Source organism: Eumetopias jubatus, unplaced genomic scaffold (genome assembly GCF_037043125.1).
Source record: "Eumetopias jubatus isolate StellerSeaLion01/CBP00866 unplaced genomic scaffold, mEumJub1_p1.0 scaffold_9, whole genome shotgun sequence".
Taxonomy (NCBI): Eukaryota; Metazoa; Chordata; class Mammalia; order Carnivora; family Otariidae; genus Eumetopias; species Eumetopias jubatus.
In genome coordinates this window covers 35,547,300-35,571,646 of record NW_028274815.1, presented here as the reverse complement: position 1 = coordinate 35,571,646, position 24,347 = coordinate 35,547,300, and the positions used below count along the sequence as shown (strand labels likewise).

The 24,347-nt window shown below is 48.7% G+C and overlaps 1 protein-coding gene and 1 pseudogene across 1 annotated transcript in view; one reads left to right on the top strand and one right to left on the bottom strand.

Annotated features, from left to right (window-relative positions):
• Positions 1–24,347, bottom strand: part of SNRNP200 (small nuclear ribonucleoprotein U5 subunit 200) — a 32,689-nt gene that overhangs the window by 4,753 nt on the left and 3,589 nt on the right. Inside the window, exons 5-41 of the mRNA XM_028117133.2 lie at positions 23,925–23,980; positions 21,593–21,691; positions 21,069–21,221; positions 20,861–20,960; positions 20,576–20,712; positions 19,286–19,369; positions 19,020–19,193; positions 18,583–18,720; positions 18,190–18,345; positions 17,268–17,438; positions 14,403–14,596; positions 14,066–14,189; positions 12,621–12,770; positions 12,319–12,429; positions 11,645–11,776; positions 11,292–11,480; positions 10,720–10,917; positions 9,939–10,091; positions 9,745–9,825; positions 9,404–9,487; positions 8,655–8,761; positions 8,231–8,349; positions 7,800–7,954; positions 7,494–7,683; positions 7,114–7,287; positions 5,783–5,943; positions 5,252–5,479; positions 4,696–4,887; positions 4,431–4,609; positions 4,089–4,240; positions 3,144–3,252; positions 2,117–2,225; positions 1,429–1,618; positions 1,171–1,335; positions 824–945; positions 458–601; positions 178–354 (exon numbers count right to left, since the gene is read on the bottom strand). Of these exons, the coding sequence (XP_027972934.1) occupies positions 178–354; positions 458–601; positions 824–945; positions 1,171–1,335; positions 1,429–1,618; positions 2,117–2,225; positions 3,144–3,252; positions 4,089–4,240; positions 4,431–4,609; positions 4,696–4,887; positions 5,252–5,479; positions 5,783–5,943; positions 7,114–7,287; positions 7,494–7,683; positions 7,800–7,954; positions 8,231–8,349; positions 8,655–8,761; positions 9,404–9,487; positions 9,745–9,825; positions 9,939–10,091; positions 10,720–10,917; positions 11,292–11,480; positions 11,645–11,776; positions 12,319–12,429; positions 12,621–12,770; positions 14,066–14,189; positions 14,403–14,596; positions 17,268–17,438; positions 18,190–18,345; positions 18,583–18,720; positions 19,020–19,193; positions 19,286–19,369; positions 20,576–20,712; positions 20,861–20,960; positions 21,069–21,221; positions 21,593–21,691; positions 23,925–23,980 (5,357 nt within the window). The remainder of the gene's footprint in view (positions 1–177; positions 355–457; positions 602–823; positions 946–1,170; positions 1,336–1,428; positions 1,619–2,116; positions 2,226–3,143; positions 3,253–4,088; positions 4,241–4,430; positions 4,610–4,695; positions 4,888–5,251; positions 5,480–5,782; positions 5,944–7,113; positions 7,288–7,493; positions 7,684–7,799; positions 7,955–8,230; positions 8,350–8,654; positions 8,762–9,403; positions 9,488–9,744; positions 9,826–9,938; positions 10,092–10,719; positions 10,918–11,291; positions 11,481–11,644; positions 11,777–12,318; positions 12,430–12,620; positions 12,771–14,065; positions 14,190–14,402; positions 14,597–17,267; positions 17,439–18,189; positions 18,346–18,582; positions 18,721–19,019; positions 19,194–19,285; positions 19,370–20,575; positions 20,713–20,860; positions 20,961–21,068; positions 21,222–21,592; positions 21,692–23,924; positions 23,981–24,347) is intronic.
• LOC114219594 (ubiquitin-conjugating enzyme E2 C pseudogene) lies at positions 15,675–16,196 on the top strand (annotated as a pseudogene).

Genomic DNA, 24,347 nt, shown 5'->3' with positions numbered 1-24,347 from the left:
TGCAACTGTGCAACCATCAGGCTCTCTAGTATCTCAGTATGCAACGCCCTCAGAGACACTCAGAGAAACTCCAACTACCCCCTACCGTGACTCACCTCCAACAGCCCCTTCAACTGCCCCCACCTCCCAGGACACTTGGTTCAGCCACCCAACCGTCCAGGTCCAGGCCCAGCTCACCTTATCTGTGCACCGTTTAATATGCTCTGAGGTGAAGTGTGGCAACTGTTTCAGGTAGGAGTCCTTGGACCACATGGCTTGGGTGACCATCTGGGCCAGCTCCATCGCTGCCAGGGCAGGGCTAAGCCACCCGTTGCTGGAAAGGACATCCACACAGGCCTGGATGAGCCGGATTGCCTGAACAGGGGTAGGAGTGCAAGAGAAGGCAGGCTTGGAACTGCTACTTCATAGGCCACCCCTGGCCCCTCCACTCCACCCCCATACGGGCACCCACACCTACCTTGCTGAGGATTTCCTCCGTATCCGACTGCAGCTCAGCGCTCAGCTGCATGCGGGACAGGTGAGCCTGCAGAAGCAGGTTGGTCTTGACGTGCGGGTCATTGAACTTCGGGTTATTCAGCTTGTGGGGGACCTTCTGAGCCAACTGGAGGGGAAAGCAAAACAGCTGGTGACGAACATGTGGCCCTGCCCGAAAACAGCTCTGGGGCCCAAAGGACCACCTGCCCCACGTTCACAACCCTTCAAAACAGAGATGTGTGGGTGATGTGCTGGGGTCTTCCTGTGGTGACAAGGACACCATGTGCTCTGGGCACACAGGCCACCTTTCAACTCCAAAGAGGTTGTCCTGAGCCCAAGATGTCCTCACCTGCCGCAGGAGGTTATCTTCATGGTGCCGGATGGGAATGTTCTCATACTCCGCCGCATTGGAGATGATCTCAATAAGCCCTCGCACCTTGGTCTTGGCATTCAGGGACATGCTGAAGAGCTCTGACAGCCAAAGAGGAGGAGGAAGGGGAGGAGTCAGAAAAGAAGGAGGGAGGAGAGTTAACTGCCTAGGCTACCCTACCCCTGCACTACCCTACGATCCATCCCTCTGACCCACACACAGGGCACTGGAAGGCCTGGGCTCGCTCATCCCAGTGGGCTGCAGGCCCCTGCAAGAGACTTCTTTAGCTTGGGCTCCCTAGACAGCATTCCCTGCCGGCCCCTCACCAATGGTGGTGTAGTTGATGTAATAGTAAGCAGCGATCATGCCCAGGTTCAGGGGTGCCACATCCATCTCGTCCTCAATGCTAATGCACTTGGACTGCTCCAAGTCACTCAGGGTCTGCTCCACGAGCTCAGACAAGTGGTCAGACAGGTGACGATGGGAGATGCCTGCGAAGGTGAGAGAAGCAAGGAGTCACTAGGAGATGGCCGGCAAGGGCTAGGAGAACCACAAAAGGACACTGTGCACCCGAGTCCACTGACCCTGTAGATTGTAGTAATTGGGGTTCTGGGTCATGCGGCGGTACAGAAAGGTCCAGGTCAGGTAGTCCACAGCGTCCTGCTTGTTCTCTATGGTCTTGGTGACAATCTCAGCATTGAAGTGGTCGTGCATACAGTGGTCCAGATGGGACTCTACTGGCAATGGCTCATATAAGAACTTTTTGAAGAAATCCTACGGATTGGAAAAGGAGAGATAGTAACAAAGAATCAATGACAACATGGTCACAAAGGAGGGCCAAGGGCAAGTCAACAGGGAATGGCCCTTGCGCAAGAGACACAGCTAATAAAACAGTGGAAGAAATCACTGTACCGACAAGGTGAACTGGGTCTGCACCTGGAATGCTGGGTGTCTGTGTAAGTGGAATGTTGGGTGTGTATGCCTGTTCCCATCGGCATCCCTGGTTATTCTTACAATGGGAACAGGGATATAGAAGGTCACGCAGGCCTAACAGTACCTGAAGAACCAGCCAGAAGGTAAGGACCTCAACACATGGAGTCAACAGTAGCAGCAAAAACAGAGGGCTACAAAATTCCATGTGAGGCTTATTACAAAAGCAATGTGGAAAATAAACAGAAATTGATAAAAAGAATGTAAACAAGGAAAGACAACTATTAAAGACTCTACTCCGAGGCCCAGGATCTCAAGAGGATGCCCGAGGCCAGGACTGACCTTTTTGGAGCCCTGGCACATGATAACACAGCGGCCCTCATCATCCTGCAAAGGGCGGTTGGCATGCCCCACCATCTGAAGCACATCGTAGATGGGGTAATCCACATACCTGGGGACAGAAGAGAGGAAAGGTGACAAAGGTGCATCGATACAGAGACCACAGTCAGGAGGCGCGGACTCCCTCGATGTCTAAGAATAAAATGCGAACATGGGAGACAGTGGCAAATTACAGCTAACCCCTGTGGTTAGGACTACTTGTGCTCAGGTACTAATGTCACTTGTTTATCTCTAGATCACTGTAGTTTTCAAGTGTTAAGAGTTGGGACTTTGCTGCTCAGGGTCCCTGAACCAAAGCTACAAACCCAGCGAATGCCAAAAGCGAGTAACTCCCTAATAAAGGATCAAATATGTAAGTCAAGCTTCCCAAACAACTGCGTATTTCATGAGTTAGCAAGTCACCTGACTTAAATCTAAACCTAAAAGGAATTTCAGACATTAAAGATAGGCCATAAGTAACACTCATTTCAGGGAGAAAAAAAAAATCTACATTTTGAGAAAAAAATATTAGTAAGAATTAAATCATTCAAGGGGCGCCTGGGTGGCTCAGTCGTTAAGCGTTTGCCTTCGGCTCGGGTCATGATCCCAGGGTCCCGGGATCGAGCCCCGCATCGGGCTCCCTGCTCCGCAGGGATCCTACTTCTCCCTCTGCCTGCAGCTCCCCCTGCTCATGCTCTCTCTCTCAAAAAGATAAATAAATTCTTAAAAAAAAAAAAGAAATCAGTCAGGCTTTTTCTGAGAAAACCAAACCTTTTCCTGGTTCTCCAACTTGCTGAAATATGACAGACTAATCACAGAAGCAAAAGTGAGCGTAGGTCCTAAGACTAAAAACTCTCAGACACCTGGCTATGGGGGAATCTCAGCTGGCTGTTCATCTCCCTTAACACGTTTCCTTCATTTCTGGATCTGCAGATGTTACATTCATTTTAGGAGGAAGGTTCCCATTAACACAGAGCACAGTGAGACTCACGCATGAATCTTGCCATTGTAGTACTGGGTGTCCATGATGATCACCAGGTGAGCAGCCACATTCATGCCCCAGCAGAGACTCCGAGAAGCTACCACCACCTGGATGGCCCCTGAGCGGCAGAGAGGAGAAGACGACTGAGTGCAGGGCTCCCTGGGAGGATTTGTCTCCTGTGCAGGAGGAGGGCAGGAGGGGCTTATCTCATGCTACATTTCAGAACTCACAGCAAAGCCTGCTGGGAAAGAGCCCTAATAATGACTAAGGACTAACACGATACCATAAGAGGTGGCTCCATGCTGCTGATGCCCTGCTCAGGACACTATGCTATAGGAAGTGGGGTAATCCTGGAACAGAATCCCAAGCCCAGGGAAAGCTAGGCTTAGCTGTCTGCCTGACAGACTGGCCTTGCTGATCGGAAAGAGCTAACGCCACCTCAGTCATGGGCTGGCTCAGTACACGGCAGCAAAACTGAGCCGTGAGGGATAGATTCGAGCATCAAAGAGCGCCAGTAACTGACTGTGGCAGAAGCAGCTCCACCGAACAGTGTCCGTGCACTGCCACAGGTCAACAAGGGACGGCAGCACACAGGCCACCCAGATGAGACTCAGTTCTAGCATTTACTACACCTCTAAGTCTAACAACCTTGGTGAGTGTGGTATCGATGGAAAACCAGGTCTACTGGTCAAAGGTCCTGGTCTAGAAAACCAGGTTCTTAAGTAATACATTACGTGCCTGCCTGTCTTCTCATCTAGCAAGTAGATGTGATATTCTACTCACGTCACAAGGTTATTGAGAGGATTAAATAAGGTAAGAGAAAACATAATCAGGAAAGTATTCTGAAGACGATTAGAGTGCTGGAAGGAAGCATCACCCACATCCTAAAGCTGTGTACCCATCGCCTATGATACTCTTAGACAGAACTTCCCTCTGGGCCACAAGACTTTTCACCTGAGCTGAAGAGCTGTTCCACCAGGCGTCGCTCCATGGGACTGAGGCCCTCATGCAGGTAGCCTACCCCATTTAACAGTGTTTCCTTGAGCGTGCTGTCACTTAGCTTCTCCAAATACGGGATCAGATCCTTCTCGGTGCAGTGCAAGAACCTAGGCAGCAAGGACACGGATTCAGCTCAGAGCACTTCCAAGCCCTGGCAAGGCCCTTCCAACCGTGCCGCCAGCCGGCCCCTAGCCCGATGGGGCTAACCCCCACCCTCATAAACAGAATGCCCTTCATGGTGAGCCCACCTTAGTGACCCAACTCCCCCCCTCCCACCCCATCCCCACGCGGCTCCACCTCTGCCGCTGGATGTCCGCCGCACATGTGGTGAGAATGTCGATGGCAGTGAGGCGGGTCTGCTTTCGGGACGGAACAAAAACAATGACCGGCTTCTTGGGAGAGTGTTTGGTGATAGCGTGGTACACGGGCTTGGCCATGGAGAGCAGGCGGGTTTGTGTGTGGCTGATGTTGAAGCCCTGGAGACCGAAGGAAACAAAGAGACAGAAGTGAGAGCTGGTCCTCCGACACGAGGCCACATAGGAGCGGGGAGAGCGGGCCCTACCTGGATGTGCAGCTCCAAGGGCACGGGGCGCACGTTTGGGTGGAAGTTGAAAGTAGAGGTCGCACTGCACCCCAGCCAGTGGGCCACGTCCTTAGCGTTTGAGAGCGAGGAGCTAAGTGCCACAATGCGAATGGGTCGCTCAATCTGGGAGGAGATGTAGCGCATCCGGGAGCAGATCACTTCTAAGACAGGCTGGAACATTGTGGGGGGGATGTCACTCCAGGCCCAGGCACCCCATTCCCAGCCTGCACCCTGAGTTAGCCTTTCCGTCTGGCCCAACCGCCTCGAAATGACCACCTAACTCTTCCTTCTAATTAGGAGCTCTCCTATCTTTGGTTCCGCCTCCTCCATGGCAGCCAATCTCCACTAAGCAACGCTCTTTACCAAGAGTACTACCAAAACAGTCTCACAGTGTCCCTTTGGAATAAAGTGACAAGCAGAACCCTCTTGGAAGAAGCAGCACCTTCTCTCTGGCCTCAGATCCAAACTAAGTCCCAATGCCAAGGCCACTCAGCCAACCACAGCCCCTCTCCTGTGCTTCAAAGTCAAGCCATACCCCATTCTCGCCCCCAATTAGGTGAACTTCATCCACCACGAAGAGGTTGATGTTCTGGACATTCTTGCGCTGCTTCCACCGCCGAGAAAGGATGTCCCACTTCTCAGGGGTGCTGATGATGATATTGCCCTTGCCTAGAAGTTTCAGGTCTGTGCTAGTCTCCCCCGTCAGGAGCACCACCTTCTTGTTGAGCCTGTCCTGGAACTTCTCATACCAGTCCATGTACACCTGGCATGCAGGAAGGGCAGAAAAACATCAGGCCAGGCTCGTTTCACTTTTAACGAGACAAGCCTGAGAAGACAGAGAGATTTGTTGATCTGCACATCTCCAACTACTTTACAATCCCATATTAACCTTTAAGGGATGGTAGTGTCTTCCTTCAGTACACAAACTGAGGACATCAACTAAAGAAAACTGAGTCTTGCCGCCACTGACCCTGCAAATTTCAAGGTCCTAGAGAATTCTAATCTGGGCTCAGAGGAAAAGAGCTTCTGGCCAAGTTCACACATGACACAACACCATAGCACGTACCTGCTCTGCCAGAGCCTCCATGGGGGTGATGTAGACACAGCGCCCCTCTGAGTTCTGCAGCAGCATCCGCAGGATGGCAAACTCCGCACAGATGGTCTTCCCACTGCCCGTCGGGGCCCCCACAAACACATTGTCGTCACTGTTGTAGACGGTGTTGAACACTGGAAGCCGGCAGAGCAGCGGGGGGGGACATCGAGGAGAGAAGAGACTCAGACCACTCCTCAGAACAGAGGCCACCAGGAGAAACTCAGCCAGTCAGCTGTCAAGTGCCAACCACGAAGGTCTACCTGCAGTCAGCCTACTACACCTCTCCTCCCATTTTCTCCCTCTCACACACAGGCAACAGGGGAAGAGCCCGGACCAAGAGTTCAGGTAGCACAGAGATTTGCAGGATGGCAGAGGGAAGGAGGCCAAGTATCCTGTGCTTCTCTGCAGGTCCTCTCAGGGACCGGGACGCAGAACAAAAAGGAACTGGCTACCTTTCTCTGCCCCTCCCACACTCTCCTCTGGTCCCTGGAAATGGTCTAATAAAGAAAAAACGTAAAGCCTCAGTCCTGACATTAAGACCGGTTAAAGTCCAAGTTCTGTTTATTAGCTGGTTCAGCTGAGGTGCCTCTCCCTGCTGAGTTTCCTCATCTGTAAAACAGGACACTAATAGTAGTACCATGAACAGTAAATCCCTCACAGGGTTGGTGGGAGGCACAAAAAAGGAAACACCCAGATGTACTCGGCCAAAGGTACTTAGAAAACAGGCACACTCTGTAAATATGGCTGTTACTGAAAACAATGAGAGGAAGAAAGCTTCCGTCAATGCCGCACACGCTGGCTCAATACTTGAGCAACAGGGGCATGGATCCAGCCTCCTGAGCCTGAGAAACAACAATGTACCATGGTAAGATCTTGTTCTACTGACCCTCCCCCCAGTGACATGTGCAGAAAAGCAAAGGAGGGGCGCCTGGGTGGCTCAGTCGGTTAAGAGGCTGCCTTCAGCTCAGGTCATGATCCCAGGGTCCTGGGCTCAAGCCCCGCATCGGGCTCTCTGTTCAGTGGGGAGCCTGCTTCTCCCTCTCCCTCTGCCTGCTGCTTCCCCTGCTTATGCTTTCTTTCTCTGTCAAATAAATAAAATCTTTTAAAAAAAGAAAAGCAAAGGAAATCGAACAGTAACCAAGGCCTGAGAAGGGAAAAAGTCCTGGGGTGCTCCCACAGTCGGCTCTGCTGAGCTCCATCTCCCTGAGCACCCTACTGTCCTTCTTGCCACAGAAAACATCTGTCTCTAGGGGACCTTAAAAGGCACCCAAAGGAAATGACTGCCTAGGGATGGAAACGCCTACCTTGGGTCTGGATGGGGTTGAAGAAAGGAAACTTATCCTGGTAAAGGCTCTCAAAAGCACTGTTTCTCAGGGCAGACACGGGCAAGGGCTGCAGGTCCAGAAGCTCAGTTGGAGGTGGGTACTTCTCTGGTAGGATCAGGTGCCGGAAGGAGACAGGCAGCTGGGTCTCACAAGCTGCCAGAACAGAAACGGGAGGGGTCATGAGCAGTCCTCCCTTTACCTGATGGCCCCTCAGAGCCCCTCCATGCACACTGGAAACCCCAAGGCAACAGAAGATAGTATCACTTTGACCCCAAAGTCCGGTCCAGTACAAAGGGCAAGACACTCTTATGATTCCCCGGGAGACCTGCCCGTCTGGAAGCCTATAGAAACACACTCACAGAGCCAGCGATCAGATACCACTCGGATGAAGTACTGAGGGGGCAGTGGTTCGAAGACAGGCACGAAGAACGTAATGAGGTGCTCGTCCTGGGCATACTTGGCCTTGAGGAGAAAATACTCATGGTGGAGTATCACCTCACTGTCCACATCCTCCACCAGAATCCAGAATGCCTCTGATGACCCGTGAACCTGTCAACACAAGCACAAGTGAAAGAACGTGAGCCAGCGTGGACTCACAGCTCCGATCCAGCTCTCCTCAGGAGGGAGCGCTCTGCAAGCAAGCCCTCCGCCGAGCAAGGCCTCACCTTTTCATCCCACTGGAAGTCCGGCGTGATGGTCAGCTCCACTTTCAGGGTGGAGCGCGTGATAGGCTGGAGGTGCACCGACAACTCCAACTTGGGGAAGAGGTGGACGTACTTGTGGATGGTCTTCCCCATCTTCGGCATGCGGATAAGCTCCCCTAGGAGGACAGGAGAGTACTTGGGCTGCAGCCCAGCCTGCCAAGCACGGCTGCAAACCGGGCCCTGAGGGCGAGGGGCACATTCCACTCGAGTGCGCAGACTCCTCCCCTCACGCACAGTGCAGCCCAGAGGTTTCAAAGGCCCGAGACCAAGAGCTGGCCTCGTTACTTCAGTGGGCTCTGAGAAGCGGACACAGGCCAAGAGGGCACCGGGCCTCGGAACTGCTTAGAAAGATGTCTGAGCAATCAGGACAAAGAGGAGAGTTTCCCACATACCTATCTCATTATGATTCAGGTCATACAGGCGCTCAAAGGGGAAGTTCTTCTTCTCAATCTTCTTCACTACTTCCTCGGGGAGCTTCCGGAACTGGCGCAGAGGACACATGGACTGCCACCTAGCCAGAACAAACACATCACTGTCAGTGCCTTGCGTCACAAACTGCCCTCGCCGCGGCTTCCAAAAGGTTAGCCGTGACCACACAAAACAGTCGTTAATGGAAAGCATCCAAAACTGCACCAGCGACGACACTTGAAAGCCATCACTCCCCACCCCTTCCCCCTACCCCCGGGCTCCACCCAAAGTGCAAGTCCCATTTCATGAGTGGGCTGGAGATAAGAGCACCCCAAGGCTTCCCCAGCGAGCCCTCAGCCTGGGGACTTTAACTCATGGTGACCAGCTTCCAGCGCCCCAGGCCCTTACATGCGCTTGTCAATCATCTTGCAGAGGTTCAGTGTCTTGTCTGTAAGCTGCGCCCAACCTCGGTTCAAGACAATTTCAAAGATGGCACGCATCAACCGGCCAGCCGACTAGGGAAAGAGAAAGCATTCGCTCTGTTAAGTCCCCACTATCCGCAGACCTAATGAAGCCACCCAACACAAGGCTTCATTACCTGAAGGCCTGATGCAATTAGGCACACCGCTCAGAAACAAAGTCCCTCTGTAATTACTGTTCCCCTTTTATATAGGAGATGCTTGCTGAACACAAAATAGTTAGAAAAGTGCAGCTCGAGCTCACTGTACATCTTAACCTAATACTCACTGCATGATTTTAAAGCTTTGGCTCACTTAGCACTTAGGGGTCTAGCAAGAGTAAAGATGCTAGTGACTTGCCCTTAGAGGTAAAAACAAAGCAGAGCGAAGAGTCTTTTGCCATTTCTGGATTTACATCTGAGCCCAGCAGCCACAGTGGGAAGTCATTCTCCATAGGGAAGCAGACACCATGTCCGTGGCTCTCCCCAGCACTCTCTCTCACGGCCCTACCTCTCCATATGCTCGAGGTCAGTGAAACAGAGTGGCTATACCAGACACACATCAACCAACGAGCCTACTAGGGCAAAACTTGGCCTTCTTTCCCCCTCACTAGGGTCAGGCCTCCTTTCTCCAAGACACACACCAGCACAGGGCTATGAGCTGTTAACGTCTCTTCGGGCAGCATCACTCAGCTCTCACCTGAGTGACGTACACCATGTCCGCCATCAGCGCAAAGCCCTCCAACTTCAGCTGCGAGATGAAGGCTTGGAGCAGCACATTGATCTGGAAAAAAGCAAGGATGGTCAGAAGGTGGCCAATCGCTGAATAGTCCAGTCCAAGAAAGCGAATCACACTTCTATTCTGGAGTCCATACCAGCTAAGATCTTGCTTTAGAGGCATTAAATAATCACTACTCCACATAAAAAGAACACACGAGAAAGATGCAAAAACTGGGAGAACCGAGCAGGTCACCAAACACAAACTCGAATTAGGAGATTACAAAACCACCGCCCCTTCTCCCCAGCAGGGGGCGTGCTCACCTTCGCGCTGGGCTCCTCAATGCTCTCCTTCACGGGGATGGGCACCCGCTCTAGCAGCTTCTGCAGCTCCAGCTTCTCCTCCTGCCACCAGAAGGGAAAATGTCATGGAAAAGCCAGGGGACCAAGGAGAGAACCCATCCAGCAACTCGGCAGGGAATACCAAGCCCTTGTCCCAACATGCTATGGGGACTCACCTCCCTCACAGTGATGTTCTTGAACTCTGAGGACAAGGAGAAGACTCTGAAAAGTTCAATCTCACTCAGGGTGGGCTTCAGCAGCTGGTTGTAGGTCTGTACTGTATCATTGGTGATGTAGTAGTGGCTGGCTATGCGGCCCAACTCGGTCACCTACAGAGAAGAAACACTCAATCCAACGGTGATTAAGAACAAGTGGCCTCGGGCGCCTGGGTGGCTCAGTTGGTTAAGCGACTGCCTTCGGCTCAGGTCATGATCCTGGAGTCCTGGGATCAAGTCCCACATCGGGCTCCCTGCTCAGCGGGGAGTCTGCTTCTCCCTCTGACTCTCTTCCCTCTCGTGCTCTCTATCTCTCATTCTCTCTCTCTCAAATAAATAAATAAAATCTTAAAAAAAAAAAAAGAACAAGTGGTCAAACTCTCACTGTGGACAACGGGTGCCCACTGGACGAACTCACAGCAATGCAAGCACCTGGCCCACGCACATGAGGAAAGAGAGCGCAGTACCCTGGCCAATGGTGGGCTGATACCCACACAGAAAAGACAGCTGAATTAGCCACCTCGACAAAAGTGACAGAAAAGAGGTACCGGCAGGCTCTAGTAAGCCATTTGAAAAGTTTCCAGATTCAAAAGCAATGGTCCAATTGCACCTGTTTTTCTACTGTTCCAAGCAAAGGGCAATTAGACGGGCAGTACCCAAATCAAGAACGCATTTTGAAAAATTATCTCCTGGGGCTACCACTTTTACTGAGACCTCTGCCTCAATCCCTCAGCCCACTCACCTGGAAATTGCCTGTCTTCTTGTCATACTTGACCAGATTGTTCTTATCCAGCATCAAGGCAGCAGTATGAACCAGATCCAGTCGGCGCTGGTCCAGCAGGGGATCCCCCTTGAGGTCATCGTGAGAGATGCCATAGAGCGTTGGCGATCGCAGCATTCGGATATACAAATAGGCATAGCCGAGCCAGTTCACCGCATCCTACAAGAGATAGCTCGTGGGTCTTAGCATGGAGAACTTATGTCCAAACGAAATGCTCCCATAGATCACTTAGAAATTAATCCCCAACTATAAGAATGTGGATTTTGTTGTCTTCTGAAGATTTTTAACATTTCATTTTTAAAGAGACAGAGAGTGCTTTCTGAAGTCTCAGTAACAAGGTGAACCGTCCGCCACAGACTTGACAAGCTTCTAAGAAACTACTTACATCGAAGATGTGGGGCGCAGGGTTGAAGGACCCTGGATGCCAGTGGCCCACAGCACCACACCAGAGACCATCCCAGAGACCATCCCACCCTGGTACCTTGACCTCTCCTGAGAAAGCAAGAAGCGCCAAAAGCAGAGCCCTTGCCTACCTTGGCATTCTGCACATTCCCCAGCACGATTTCGGCATTAAGCATGTCAGGCAACTTCGAAACCATCTGGCTCTCAATAGGAAGTTGTTGATTGAGGAGGGACAGGTAGTACTGTAGCTCCCCGTGAGATGTGATGAGTATGCCTTCGCCCTTGGTGTCATACTGGGGTCTTCCAGCACGTCCGAGCATCTAGGTAAGAGAGAGCAAACCAAGAGGGCTGTGGTCACAGAGCTTATGGATTTGTTCCCAGGCTTCTTCTTTACAGAACCCCACCTTCCATCTGCCACCTTTTTGGCCCCCTTGCATACACAGGATACTTTTCCCCACTGAAAATAACCTCAAAAGCTCTATACCTGCAGAATGTCCAGTGCCCCTAGTTCTGTCCAGCGCCCCTTCTCTGGACTGTACACCTGGGTTCCTTTGATGATGACTGTATGTGCGGGGAGATTCACACCCCAAGCCAGCGTTGCTGTGGAAACTAAGACCTACAGAAGCAAGGCAAGGTAATAAGGAAATCAGATGTTACCACCAGAGGATTAGTATCGCCTAGTCCTCTAGGAAACCGATCTCAGAGCTTCTAGCAGGACTTGAGTGGGCCCCACACTTGTCAAGGTAACACTGGAATAAAGAAGGAATCCTTGGATTCCTCATCTATTCAACAATTAACATTTCACAGTTCTAGAGATACTTAACAGGCAAAACCGTAGATGAACATTAATCAACTTAAGATTACTAGACAATAATACACCCTATTCTGAGAGAGAACAAACAAGGTCCTAACCTCACAAGGCCCTGCTTGGCGGTATCTGGAGTCACCAAAATGCTTCGTCATACTTCTCAATTTCCTTAAATCACTCACCTTCCCTCACACAGTACATAAAAAGCTGGGAGAGGGGGCACGTTCTATCTACTGTACTACCAAAACCCTCTGACATGGTTTACCCGAGCCAGAAACAAAGTACTGGGCACAAACGTATGGCATTTGACGTTTCAGGTCTTCTGAAGCCTACATTTTGCCCACCCTCACCTGAATGTGTTTATCAGCAAAAAGATCCTCTACAAGTGTCCGGTCAACTCTGGTCATGCCTGCATGATGAATAGCAAAGCCATACGGCAGAAGATCCTTCAGCTCCAGGTTCTGTGGGACAGAAAAAGAACAGGTGAGCAGGTGAGCCTCGCCATGGGAACTCTACAGAAACTAAGTAGATCTCTTCAATGAGACCCTGCCCCTTAACCTAGTCCACATAACCACCCACAACGCAGTCTGGACAACCCTGGATTGAGCCAGTTACCAGGTAGGAATAGAGAACTGGGACTGTCTCTCCTCACCTTACACTGCTCAGCTTCTGTCCGAAGGACTTCTGTGGAGGCTGAGCCCTCTCTCAGAAACAGACCCAGAGTGTCCTTCTCTAGGCACATGTCCCGGATGGCCCTGGCCGTCTTCCCAGTCTCCTTCCGGGAGTGGACGAACACCAGCACCTACAGAAAAACCACTGTTGGCCACAGTCAAGAGACACAGCTACCGCAGTCCCTCCTACGGCCCTGAGGCACCAGGAGCAGGAAGCAGAGGCTACACCATTATGAGGTGAGAAACCGAGGTGTAGAAGAAGAGCAATGGCAGGAACATATACTGACTCACAAGCTGGCAAGACCCTACGTGAATGGAGCTACAAAGTACAGGGCGCCTGGGTGGCTCAGTTGGTTGGGCGACTCCCTTCGGCTCAGGTCATGATCCTGGAGTTCCAGGATCGAGTCCTACATCGGGCTCCCTGCTCAGCAGGGAGTCTGGTTCTCCCTCTGACCCTCCCCCCTTCTCATGCTCTATCTCATTCCCTCTCTCAAATAAATAAATAAAATGTTTTAAAAAAAAGGAAACTACAAAGTACAATGGCAGAGTCCTGTAGCCAGAAAACTAAGCTAACTCTTAAGCACTCTATCTTTGAAACCACAGTTAAATATAATAAGGATGCAAATTCAGGAATTTCAATTACGAATTTGTGTTCAGGCACCTGACAGGATTCTAAGCCACCTGAGAAATGTGTCTGCAAAGTAACAGCTCAAATGTTGTATTGGCACTAGACTTTATAAAAGGACTAAGGAAGTACGTCTCAGAAGGAGACTAGTACCATTTGGTAGGAAAGTCATCCAAGTATTTAGTGCCAAGAAAAGATTTGTCTCTTCATTTAAATTCATATGCTTTTTATCAGACAAAAATCTTGGACACTACCTGTTGCTTTTTTTAGTTTTTATCTTGATGTACTTGACTAAACAGTATTCAATTAAAAAATTATGTTTTCTAGTAAAATGCTCTCTTTCACTAGTTTTTAATTTTCATCTTTATTTTTACTGTGTTACATTTTTAGTGTCAGCCACCCAAATCTTTTGTGGAAGGATCCCTGATAATGCAGAGAGACAGGCTGATTATCTGCACCTGGGGATTTCTTTTTTGGGAGTTTTTAAATTACAAATTCAATTTCTTATAATGGTTATGAGACTATTCAGGTTATCTATTCCATCTAGGCTTGAGTTTTTGGTAGTTGGTACTTTTTGAGGAATTGGCCCATTTCTTCTAGGTTCTCAAAATTTACGTGTAAAGTTGTTCATAGTATTCCTTTATTATCCTTTCAATGGCTATAGATTCTATAGTAATATCCCATTTTATTTCTAATATTGGTGATCTGTGTTGTGTCTTCTCTCTTTATTTTTGTCAATCTTGCCTGATTATAAATCAAAAATTCAAAACAACAGAGTTCAACAGGAAACCATAGACAGACCTGATTTTTTCCAGCATGTTCCATGATTTTCTCATAGACTATTTCATTCATGATCTGGAAACGCTTGATAGCTTTTTTCTCTGTGATACCCACATAAGTCTGTTCCAGAGGCACTGGGCGGAAGCTAGAAGTTCAACAGTTAGACAAATGAGGCTTCTGGCATAGGACACTGAGGAAATAGTCATTTTCACTGCCCAGGAATGATACTCCTTTCTGGATTCACAGCACATCAAAACCCAAAGACCCTTCTAATACCCAATCCAACAAAGCTCTTTCAAAAAGGGGAAGGGCAGCAGGAAGGTGACCCTGGTTAAACTTCTCCCACTTTTTCTCATACCTGTTGTCGAAGTAGAAGAGGCCTTTGGCAGGATCGACACGCAGGAAGGTAGCCACATCTTCATAGTTGGGGAGGGTGGCACTAAGACCAATGAGTCGGACATCCTCCTGGGTCATCTCAATGTTTCGGATGGCCCTGGCCACCAAAGCTTCTAAGACAGGACCTCTGTCATCGTGGAGAAGGTGGATCTCATCCTAAGGAATAAGGGGGCCGCAAATTACCTCTAGGACCAGAAAAATGTAGCCCTCTTTCCAGAGAATAGCCCCGTCTTATAGTACATACCGGATATGCCAAATAAGGAAGAAAAGGGATCCCAAGCAAGAGAAACCCAAAGGGTGAGACAACATGCACTAGGAAATACTCCAGAAATTACCATGCTGTGACCACTGAGCTACGTTGCTAGTTTAGTGAAACATGCTTTATGGCAAGAAAATCTGATACTTAAGGTAAACGAGTTCATAACTTCACTCAAAGATAAATTTCTTTACTGAAAATGGAGATTCTGAACAGACCGTATTTATATCCAATAAGGCTTCACCTCTGCGCAGTCATCCTTACTACTTTGTACTTGCAAAAGATATCATAAATCAAAGGATGAGTTCACATGGCCTAAGGCAGTGCTACTTGAATTACAGCATGCAGCAGGGGATCTTACTGAAAAGCAGATCATGGGGCACCTGGGTAGCTTAGTTAAGCGCCCAACTCTTGATTTCGGCTCAGGTCATGAGCTCAGGGTCAGAAGATCGAGCCCCGCATCGGGCTCCGTGCTCAGCACAGAGTCTGTTTGAGATTCTCTCTCTCTCCCTGTCTGCCCCTCCCCCAGCTCACGCTCACTCTCAATAAATAAAAATCTTTAAAAAAAAAATTATATTTCAGTAGGTGCGGGATGGGGCCAGGGACTCTGCACTTATAACAAGAATCTGACTAGCAAGGCTCTAAAGCAGGGGTTGGCAAACTTAAAGGGCCAGACAATCAGTGTTTTAGGCTTGTGGGCCATACAGTCTCTGCTACAAATAGAACTGACCCTTGTACAACACAGGGGTTAGGGGTGCCCCACACAGTCGAGAATCTACCTGTAACTTTGATTCCCCCAAAACTTAACTACAAATAGCCTACTCTTTACCAGAAGCCTTACAACAACATAAATAGTTGACTAACATGTATTTCATACATGTTTTATATACTGTATTCTTACAATAAGATATGCTGAAAAAAGGTTATTAGAAGTATAAGGAGAGTTGCAGTCGTGCTCTCCGAGTTCCTGTCTCCCTCCACACGCCGCCTGGGATGGCCTCCCAGAACCGCGACCCAGCTGCCACCAGTGTCGCCGCCGCCCGGGACCCCACGGGCAAGAGGCTGCAGCAGGAGCTGATGACCCTCATGATGGCTGGTGACAAAGGCATCTCTGCCTTCCCTGAATCCGACAAACCTTTTCAAATGGGTGGGGACCATCCATGGGGCAGCAGGCACAGTATAGGAAGACCTGAGGTGTAAGCTCTCGCTGGAGTTCCCCAGTGGCTACCCTTACAACGCACCCACGGTGAAGTTCCGCACACCCTGCTACCACCCCAACGTGGACACCCAGGGGAACATCTGCCTGGACATCCTGAAGGACAAGTGGCCTGCCCTGTATGATGTCAGGACCATCCTGCTGCCCATCCAGAGCCTGCTAGGAGAACCAAACATTGATAGTCCTTTGAACACGCATGCTGCCGAGCTCTGAATAATCCCACAGCCTTGAAGAAGTATCTGCAAGAAACCTACTCAAAGCAGGTCTCCAGCCAAGATCCCTGACTGTCCAGCCTCTCTCCTTGTGTTGCCTTTTTATTTTCTCCTTAGATAGTCTTTCTCTTCATTTCTGTCTAGGACTCTGTATCTTAAGCTGTGGTGTCATTTTTGTTTTGTTTGTTTTTTAAATTAAGTCTCTGGTTGAGCCCTTGTGATGAATATATTAAATATATACACTGTTTTTTTAAAAAAAAAAAAAACTATAAGGAAAAAACACATAGTACTGTATTTATTTTTAAAAAATCAACATATAAGTGGACCCATGCAGTTCAAGCCTGTGTTGTTCAAGAGTCCATTGTACTTAATTCTGTCGCTGCAGCACAAAAGCAGCTGTAAACCATAAGTAAATGAACGGGTACGGCTGTATTCCAAAACCAGTAGCCACAGCTGGCCAAGCCCTGCTCGAGGATACTGAAAATCAGCACACGACGCCTCCTTCCTGCTCTCCCGGACAACTTAGAGAAACTACACTCTGACTCAAAGTCCTCCTTGCCTGGGTGCTTCTCTGCATATGGAACATAATATCCTAACTCCTTACTCGTTCCCTCTGAGAATGGATTATTTATTTATAAAGCCCTTTAATATCCTGGGAAGACACAATTAGTTATGTCTATTTACATTTATTTCAAAAAAGACATTATATTCAAAAAAAGACATGAATAACAACATGGCAAACACCACGCGCCTCCTCGGAAATGCTTCAATTAGGTGAAGATTCTCATTTAATGGTAACAGCAATGCTGACAACTGTCATCATACAGGCTAGAGACTGGAGGAAAGCACTGAAGAAATGGTCAGTGTTAAAACCCAGCAAACCCAGGGCGCCTGAGTAGCTCAGTCGGTTAAGCATCTGATTCTTGATTTTGGCTCAGGTCATGAGCTCAGGGTCATGAGATCCAACCCCGTGGCGGGTCAGCTTGAGATTCTCTCTCCCACTCTGTCCCTGCCTCCCACCCCCCGGCTCACTTGCTTGCTCTCTCAAATAAATAAATAAATATTAAAAAAAACAAACAAAAATCCCAGCAAACCCTCCTCAACCATGCCTGGTCTCTACGTCCCCAAGTACTCCCTGCTCACCAGAATGATGAGCCGGACGAGCTGAGTGTAGGTGCGCTCCCCACCCTTACGGGTAATGATGTCCCACTTCTCGGGGGTGCAGACGATGATCTGAGTGGCACTGATCTCCTCCTTGCACAGCTGGTGGTCACCAGTCAGTTCCGCAACAGTGATGCCATAGGTGGCCAGGCGCTAGGTGGAGGAGAGGCATTATCAGACAAAAATGCTGCAAGGCGGCCTTGCCACCACACTTTGGGAAGTCTGAGAAGAGGGTACTGGAAGGAGGTATCAACCCAACAGGGAAAGAGCAAATGAATTAGATCGATCCTACAAACACATATATGTAAAACAAATCAAGTTTACACTTAGGCAAATGAAGCAGACAAAGATCTGTGGGGCGTCTGCAGACCAGAGGGGAAAATGGAAACTTGTAGATAACAGGACCTAGAATAAAACACTACTAGGTCAGGGCATCTGGGTGGCTCAGTCGTTAAGCGTCTGCCTTCGGATCAGGTCACGATCCCAGGGTCCTGGGATCGAGCCCCACATCGGACTCCCTGCTCTGCTTGGCGGGAAGCCTGCTTCTCCCTCTCTCACTCCCCTTGCTTGTGACACATCTCTGTGTCAAATAAATAAAAAAATCTTAAAAAAAAAAAAAAAAACCACCACTGGTCTACTATCAACCATGCTCCCCGCGAGTGTTTCTTAAGTTCCTCAATAACGTAAATGATAACTGCTATGGAGAGAGTTAAAAAAAATTAGATGCTAAATCCGTGCAAAAGTCCAAGATCGATCCAGGATAGTCTTGCTTCAGAAACACTCTGAACTTGGGTCACGCTCCACCTTGAAGTAGAAGAAAAATACCACAGGAGGCATTCCAGGGATGGCCTAATACGAGCAGTAACACCCTAGGCCCATTCACAATACCTTTCTACACCCTTACCTTTCCAAAACTGCCCACCATCTCCTGTACCAGAGATCTCATGGGAGCGATGTAGATAATCTTGAAGTCATCCACGTTGATAGTGCCATCCATGTTAATGTGTTTCCCGATCTCTCGGAGCATACACATCAGGGCCACATTGGTCTTTCCCGCACCCTAAGATGGAGGTCAAGGATGAGGTCTGTTCACCTGCCCTCACTTCCACAGGCTTATCACCAAAACAGACACGAGAGCATGTCCTGGGAATTGTATCTGACCACTTAATATCTCTTCCATCAGAGAAGAACGAACTCGGGGTGGGGGGAGGATGGAACATGGGTGAAGATGGACAATCCTGCCACCAAAAATAGCCAGCACTGCGCACAAGAGCAGAGCGGTCAGGGCAGTGCTTACTGTAGGGGCGCACAGCAGCAGATTCTCATCTGTCTCCAGAGCAGCACGGTACAGTTTACTCTGGATCCGGTTCAGGGTTTTGAAGCCCTCAAATCCAGCCTGGGCATACTTCGGCAGCTTCTCCACTGGAAGCAGTTGCTAGAAGAAAGAAATGCCATTCACGTCCCACTGGCAGCACCCTCGCGCAGGCCATTTCTGTGGGAGGGCCAGGACCGTACTTCCGGTCCTCCCCCCGCCAGTAACTCTCCACTGAAGGAGATTCACTACTGTCCCAGGGCTCACAATCAAAACAGGGGACCTCTGAAGCCGCTCCCACGTCAGGGATAAACTATCGATGAGACAAGGCCACATTTTGGCCAATGGGATGAAATCCAAGCTGAAAGACAGGTGGAAAAACTGAAGAAACTGAAGAAAACTGAGAAAAGCAATTCACTCACTTCCTCTGAACCGAAGGGCTTGGGCTTCAGAGCAGGCACATGCACCTCTTCATAGCCCTTGCGCTGGCGACGGAAGGACCCATCAGGAAGCTGACAACGTTTATTGGCCATAAAGTGGCTCCCCTGGGTAAAAACCAGGTCCTCCAAGTCCAGAACCTGCCGTGGAGCCAGTGCCTGGGAGTATGAAAAACAAAAACCCAAAGTGAGCAAGGTGAACAAATGAGTTTCCCAGCCAGCACCGCCTTGGAAATAACCCTGAGACTTACCTCTCCACCCTGGTCCAGATCCATGGTTTCCAAGTCCGTGTCCATCCGGGACTGACGCACTCGCTCTCTCCGGGACCTTTCCTCCTATAACGGGGAAAGGCACAAAAAATAACAATTCGTCACCATTGTAGGTTCTGGTCCCTTTCAGTCCCTGCTTAGCTAAGCTTGATTCACAGATGCTGACCAGTAAGTCCCAAAACACAAAGACAGACCTTTTTGCCACGGGGACCGCCAGAGTGATGGAAGCAAGAAAACAGCTTTAAAGGGACAATGCAAGTATGTCTGGGTGGCTCAGTTGGTTAAGCATCTGACTTCAGCTCAGGTTGTGGTCTAGGGGTTCTGGGATCGAGCCCCACATCGAGCTCTGCACTCAGTGGGGAGTCTGCTTGTCCCTCTCCCCACTCATGCCCACACACATGCATTCTCATGAATAAATAAAATCTTCCAAAAAATACTTTCCTCTTAAAAAAAAAAGACAATGCATAGCACAGGAATTTCAAAATTTAACAATTCAGCATCAAGGCTAACCCTAAGGGTAGAAGTGTGGGTTCTGTGTTCAGCCAACATGTGCTCTATCCCTGCATTTTCAGTAGATGCCATGATTTACTGTGTCAACCGTGAAGGGCCCATGGTGCTGGTGAATACAGCAGCAGGCCAGCAGTCTCTTGACCACACCAATGCGAATGCATTAATTCTATCTGTACCAGTGACAAACCTCAAAGAATTCAGAGAAATACTTTACTACTTCAACCCCTTTTTTTTTAAGATTTTACTTATTTATTTGAGAGAGAGGGTGCTCACAAAAAGAGAGCAAGAGAGAGAGAGAGAGAGTGCGCACAAGCAGGGGGAGGGGCAGAAGGAGAAGCAGACTGCCCATTGAGTGGAGAGCCCGACTGAGGACTCGATCCCAGGACACTGGGATCATGACCCGAGCCAAAGGCAGATGTCCAACCAACTGAGCCACCCAGGTGCCCCTCAACCCCCTCTTCTAATAGGAATTCAGCTTTACACTACAATTTTTTTTAAGAGGGAGAGAGAGAGTGCGCACATGAGTGGGAGGGGCAGAGGGAGAGAGAATCCCAAGCAGGCTCCACACTCAGCTTAGAGCCCAAAGCAGGGCTCGAGCTCACACGACCATGCGGAGCATGGCCTGAGCGGAAATCAAGAGTCGGACACTCAACCAACTGAGCCACCCAGGCACCCCTAAGCTACAATATTCTAATTGATGTCTCTTCTCCAAAGCAAACACTCTAGCTCGGAAATCAGACAGATAAACAACTCAGGCCTTACCCGGATCAGATCTTCCTTTTCAGTCTCGTGGAGCTGGTAGAGGAACTTGGAGAGTTCTGGATCAGCTTCCATCTTTCCCATGATCCTTTCCTTTTCCGCTTCACTCTGTGCACTGGCCAGTAAGGTACAGTATAAAACTGCCAACAGCAAAAGGATGAAAGGGAAGGTAAGAAGGAGGGGGTTGGGATAGAAAGCAAGTTAACCAAAACAGACGCCGAAGCTGAGTCTCCATCACACATGCACACATGCATGCATACACTCCAGAAGGGACCACCATATACTCACTCATCATCCTGTGCTGTCGCAACACTTTAATAAAATCGAACGTGTTGAAACCAAGGAGCAGAACCAGCTGGTTCTCACATTCCCGATCATCACTGGCTGTCTGCAGAGAGAATGTAACGCCATGATCAAGGACACAGCCATCTGCTTCCTCTACGGTCCCATCTGCTAAGACACATACGATGAAAACAAAACGACACCCTGGCTGTACCTTCAAGATCTCCAACACTTCATCCGCCTTCTTCTGTGACACAATGGCATCATCATAGAAGCGACTGAGCTGCCTCTGTAGCCAAAATGCATCAATATCCCGAGGGTGCAAATCCTTCTTCTTGGAACTCATCAGTTCCCCTGAGGCTACAAGCTACAGAAATAACTGGGCAGTTAGCTCACGCCGTGTTTCCGTCTGGCCCAACTGCTTTCTCATCATCCTGCAACAAAGTTCTCCTTGCCACCCAGAGCCTTCCAGCCTTTGAGGACTTCCCAGAATTTAAAAAAAAACCCTCTTATACTGAATTCAGGAGCACACCAAACTAACATTTCATCAACACATGCCTTTGGGAAGGAGAATGAGTGACTGAAATCTTAAGAAAATCAAGACGTTGAAAGTTTATTATGGCTCCTATAAAAGGTCAGCTTGGTAAGTTAAATAACAGGACCTACATACGAGAAACAAATGCTACACCCAGAAATCCCCTAGCCTTGCAGCAACAGGCAAGAACAAACTGTACTTACATTAGCCGAGAGGGTGCAACGCACTACAGCCTCGTCCCCTTCCATGTCATCATCAGATGCCTCTTCTCGAACCTCCCCATACACATCTTCATCACCTTCCTAAAGAAACAGTCCAACCCCAATTCATGATTTGGAGGAGATCCTAACATCACCACAGATCCTCTCCCTTGATTCCTTTTCTTTTTTTTTTTTTTTTTAAAGATTTTTTAATTTATTTATTTGAGAGAGAGAGGAAATGAGAGATAGCACGAGAGGGAAGAGGGTCAGAGGGAGGAGACTCCCTGCTGAGCAGGGAGCCTGATGCGGGACTCGATCCCAGGACTCCAGGATCATGACCTGAGCTGAAGGCAGTCGCTTAACCAACTGACCCACCCAGGCGCCCTCCCTTGCTTGATTCCTTTAAAATTAGCTCAATGGCTGGAACAACGGCTCTAGGAAGAAACCAACAGCTTCCTGGAGCCAGGGTCAGCCTTATTCCAGAGTACATGTAATTGAATGATCTCATTACTCTAAGTCCACTTGGCATGGATTCATTAGATGCTTCTACTCTCTCTTCTGCTTCTTCCCTTAGGCTGCCACAATGGCAACCAACTGGATCACAGTCTCTCTCGTATATGCACAATCAATAAATGAAAAAACAGAGCTATCAGTTAACAGGAGGGAAGAATGATACAGAAACTATGCTTGGGAAAACACACGGTGATCCAGAGGTGTAGAGACCACTTGGCTTGCTCTCCGCTGTCTTTATTCACACTCTCTCACACTGTAAGTACTCAATACTTAGCACAGGATCATGTTACAAACAGGTAATTAGTAAGCATTTGATAAATGAATGAATGCGACAAGCAAAGCACTCTTCTATACTTTGTTGCCACTTTTTTTAAGATTTTATTTTTAAGGGATGCCTGGGTGGCTCAGTTGTTAAGCGTCTGCCTTCAGCTCAGGTCATGGTCCCAGGACCCTGGGATTGAGCCCCACATCGGGCTCCCTGCTCCTCGGGAAGCCTGCTTCTCCCTCTCCCACTCCCCTGCTTGTGTTCCCTCTCTCGCTGTGTCTCTCTCTCTCAAATAAATATAATCTTTAAGAAAAAAAAAAAGATTTTAAGTAATCTGCACCCAATGTGGATCTCAAACTTACAACTCTGAAATCAAGAGTCACATACTCTACCGACTGAGCCAGCCAGGCATCCCCAGTTAATAGGATTTTATGATTTTAAATAGCAACAAACTTAAGAGCACAAGGCTGGCTCAGCCGGCAGAGTATGTAACTCTTGATCTCAGGGTTGTGAATTCGAGTCCCACGTTGGGTGTAGAGATTATGTAAAAAGAAACTCAAATAAAATCCCATCAGGGCGCCTGGGTAGTGCAGTCAGCTAGCCATCCAACTCCTGGTTTTGGCTCTGGTCATGAACTTGAGGGTCCTGGGATCAAGCTCCATGTCGGGCTCTGCACTCAGCATGGAGTCTGCTTGACATTCTCTCTACCTCTCCCTCTGCCCTCCCACTCGCGCTGTCTCTCCCTCTCTAAAAAATAAATAAATCTTAAAAAAAAAAAAAAATCCTATTAACTACACTGCAGGAAGCAGCTTAGCAGTCCATCTACTTTAGGCATCTTATTCAGCAGATGGAGGAACAAGCAAAATGGCCTGCCCAAGATACAGGACCAAAATTCAGATCTCGTGGCTCCCAGTTGGGGGCTCTTTCCTTTGACACTCTTGTGCTACCCCTACTTCCTGTCTTACTTAGTGTATGAGATTTCGAGGCTGGCACTTTACCTGAGCCACACTCGCCCACTGAGAACTCTAAGGCAACTCTGAAAATTTTTTCAAGTGTCCCATTTGTTCCCGTTTAGTTATATTCAAGAATTCGGATTAGGTGGTAAATTTCAGGGGCTACTGCAACTGTTACTTAGACAACCATGTACATAACATGGCCGTGCTCTTGGGCCAACATGCATGCTTTTGCAACTGGCAGCAGGACACAGTACTGCAAAGTGGAAAATTCTCACAAGATTAAAATGGAATAAAACATAGTGGTGTACCCGCTCATTGAAGGTATACACTGTACTTTTTGTCCTTCTTTTTACTAATCTATTTGGTTTGTTTTAAATTATTATACGTTTACATTTACAAGTGTAAACTTACTTTATAAATCCCTAAAGATAACCATAGCAAATTTTTAGCGAAATAACATTTATGCCCAAAGTTGACACCCATACAACACCATAAAATTTATCTGGCTTAAGCTAGAGAGCTTCTTTATACCAGAAGTGGTCCCCTCACCTTAACAATTTCAAAAAACAAGAGACTGGGTCCGTTTACTTTTATCACTCACCTCCTCATCAGACTCAAACTGAACATTCACACCGTATGTCTCATCAATGTTGTCATCTGCAACAATAAGGGATTAGAAAAAGACAACAGGGAATTAGGGAAATGAGGCACTATGGAGCTAATTCCTCCCCAACTACCTGACTTGCCCATCCTCAGCATACATCTATGGTCTCAGAACCCACAGACAAAGACACTTAACATAAGAGAGTCATCCATACTGCCACCGCTGAGGCCTTCTCCAACCTGCCAACCCTGGATATGGCCCTGCGCTGGCTGCTCAACCACCTGAGCACCCCCCGACCCACCCCCACACAGGCTCTGCCCAAGTTTTCCCCCAGGTTCTATACAAAAGGTCTTAAGACTAAGAAATAGCTGCTGTTATCAGGGACTCTGATTCATGGATCATAACTCCTCAGACACCAAA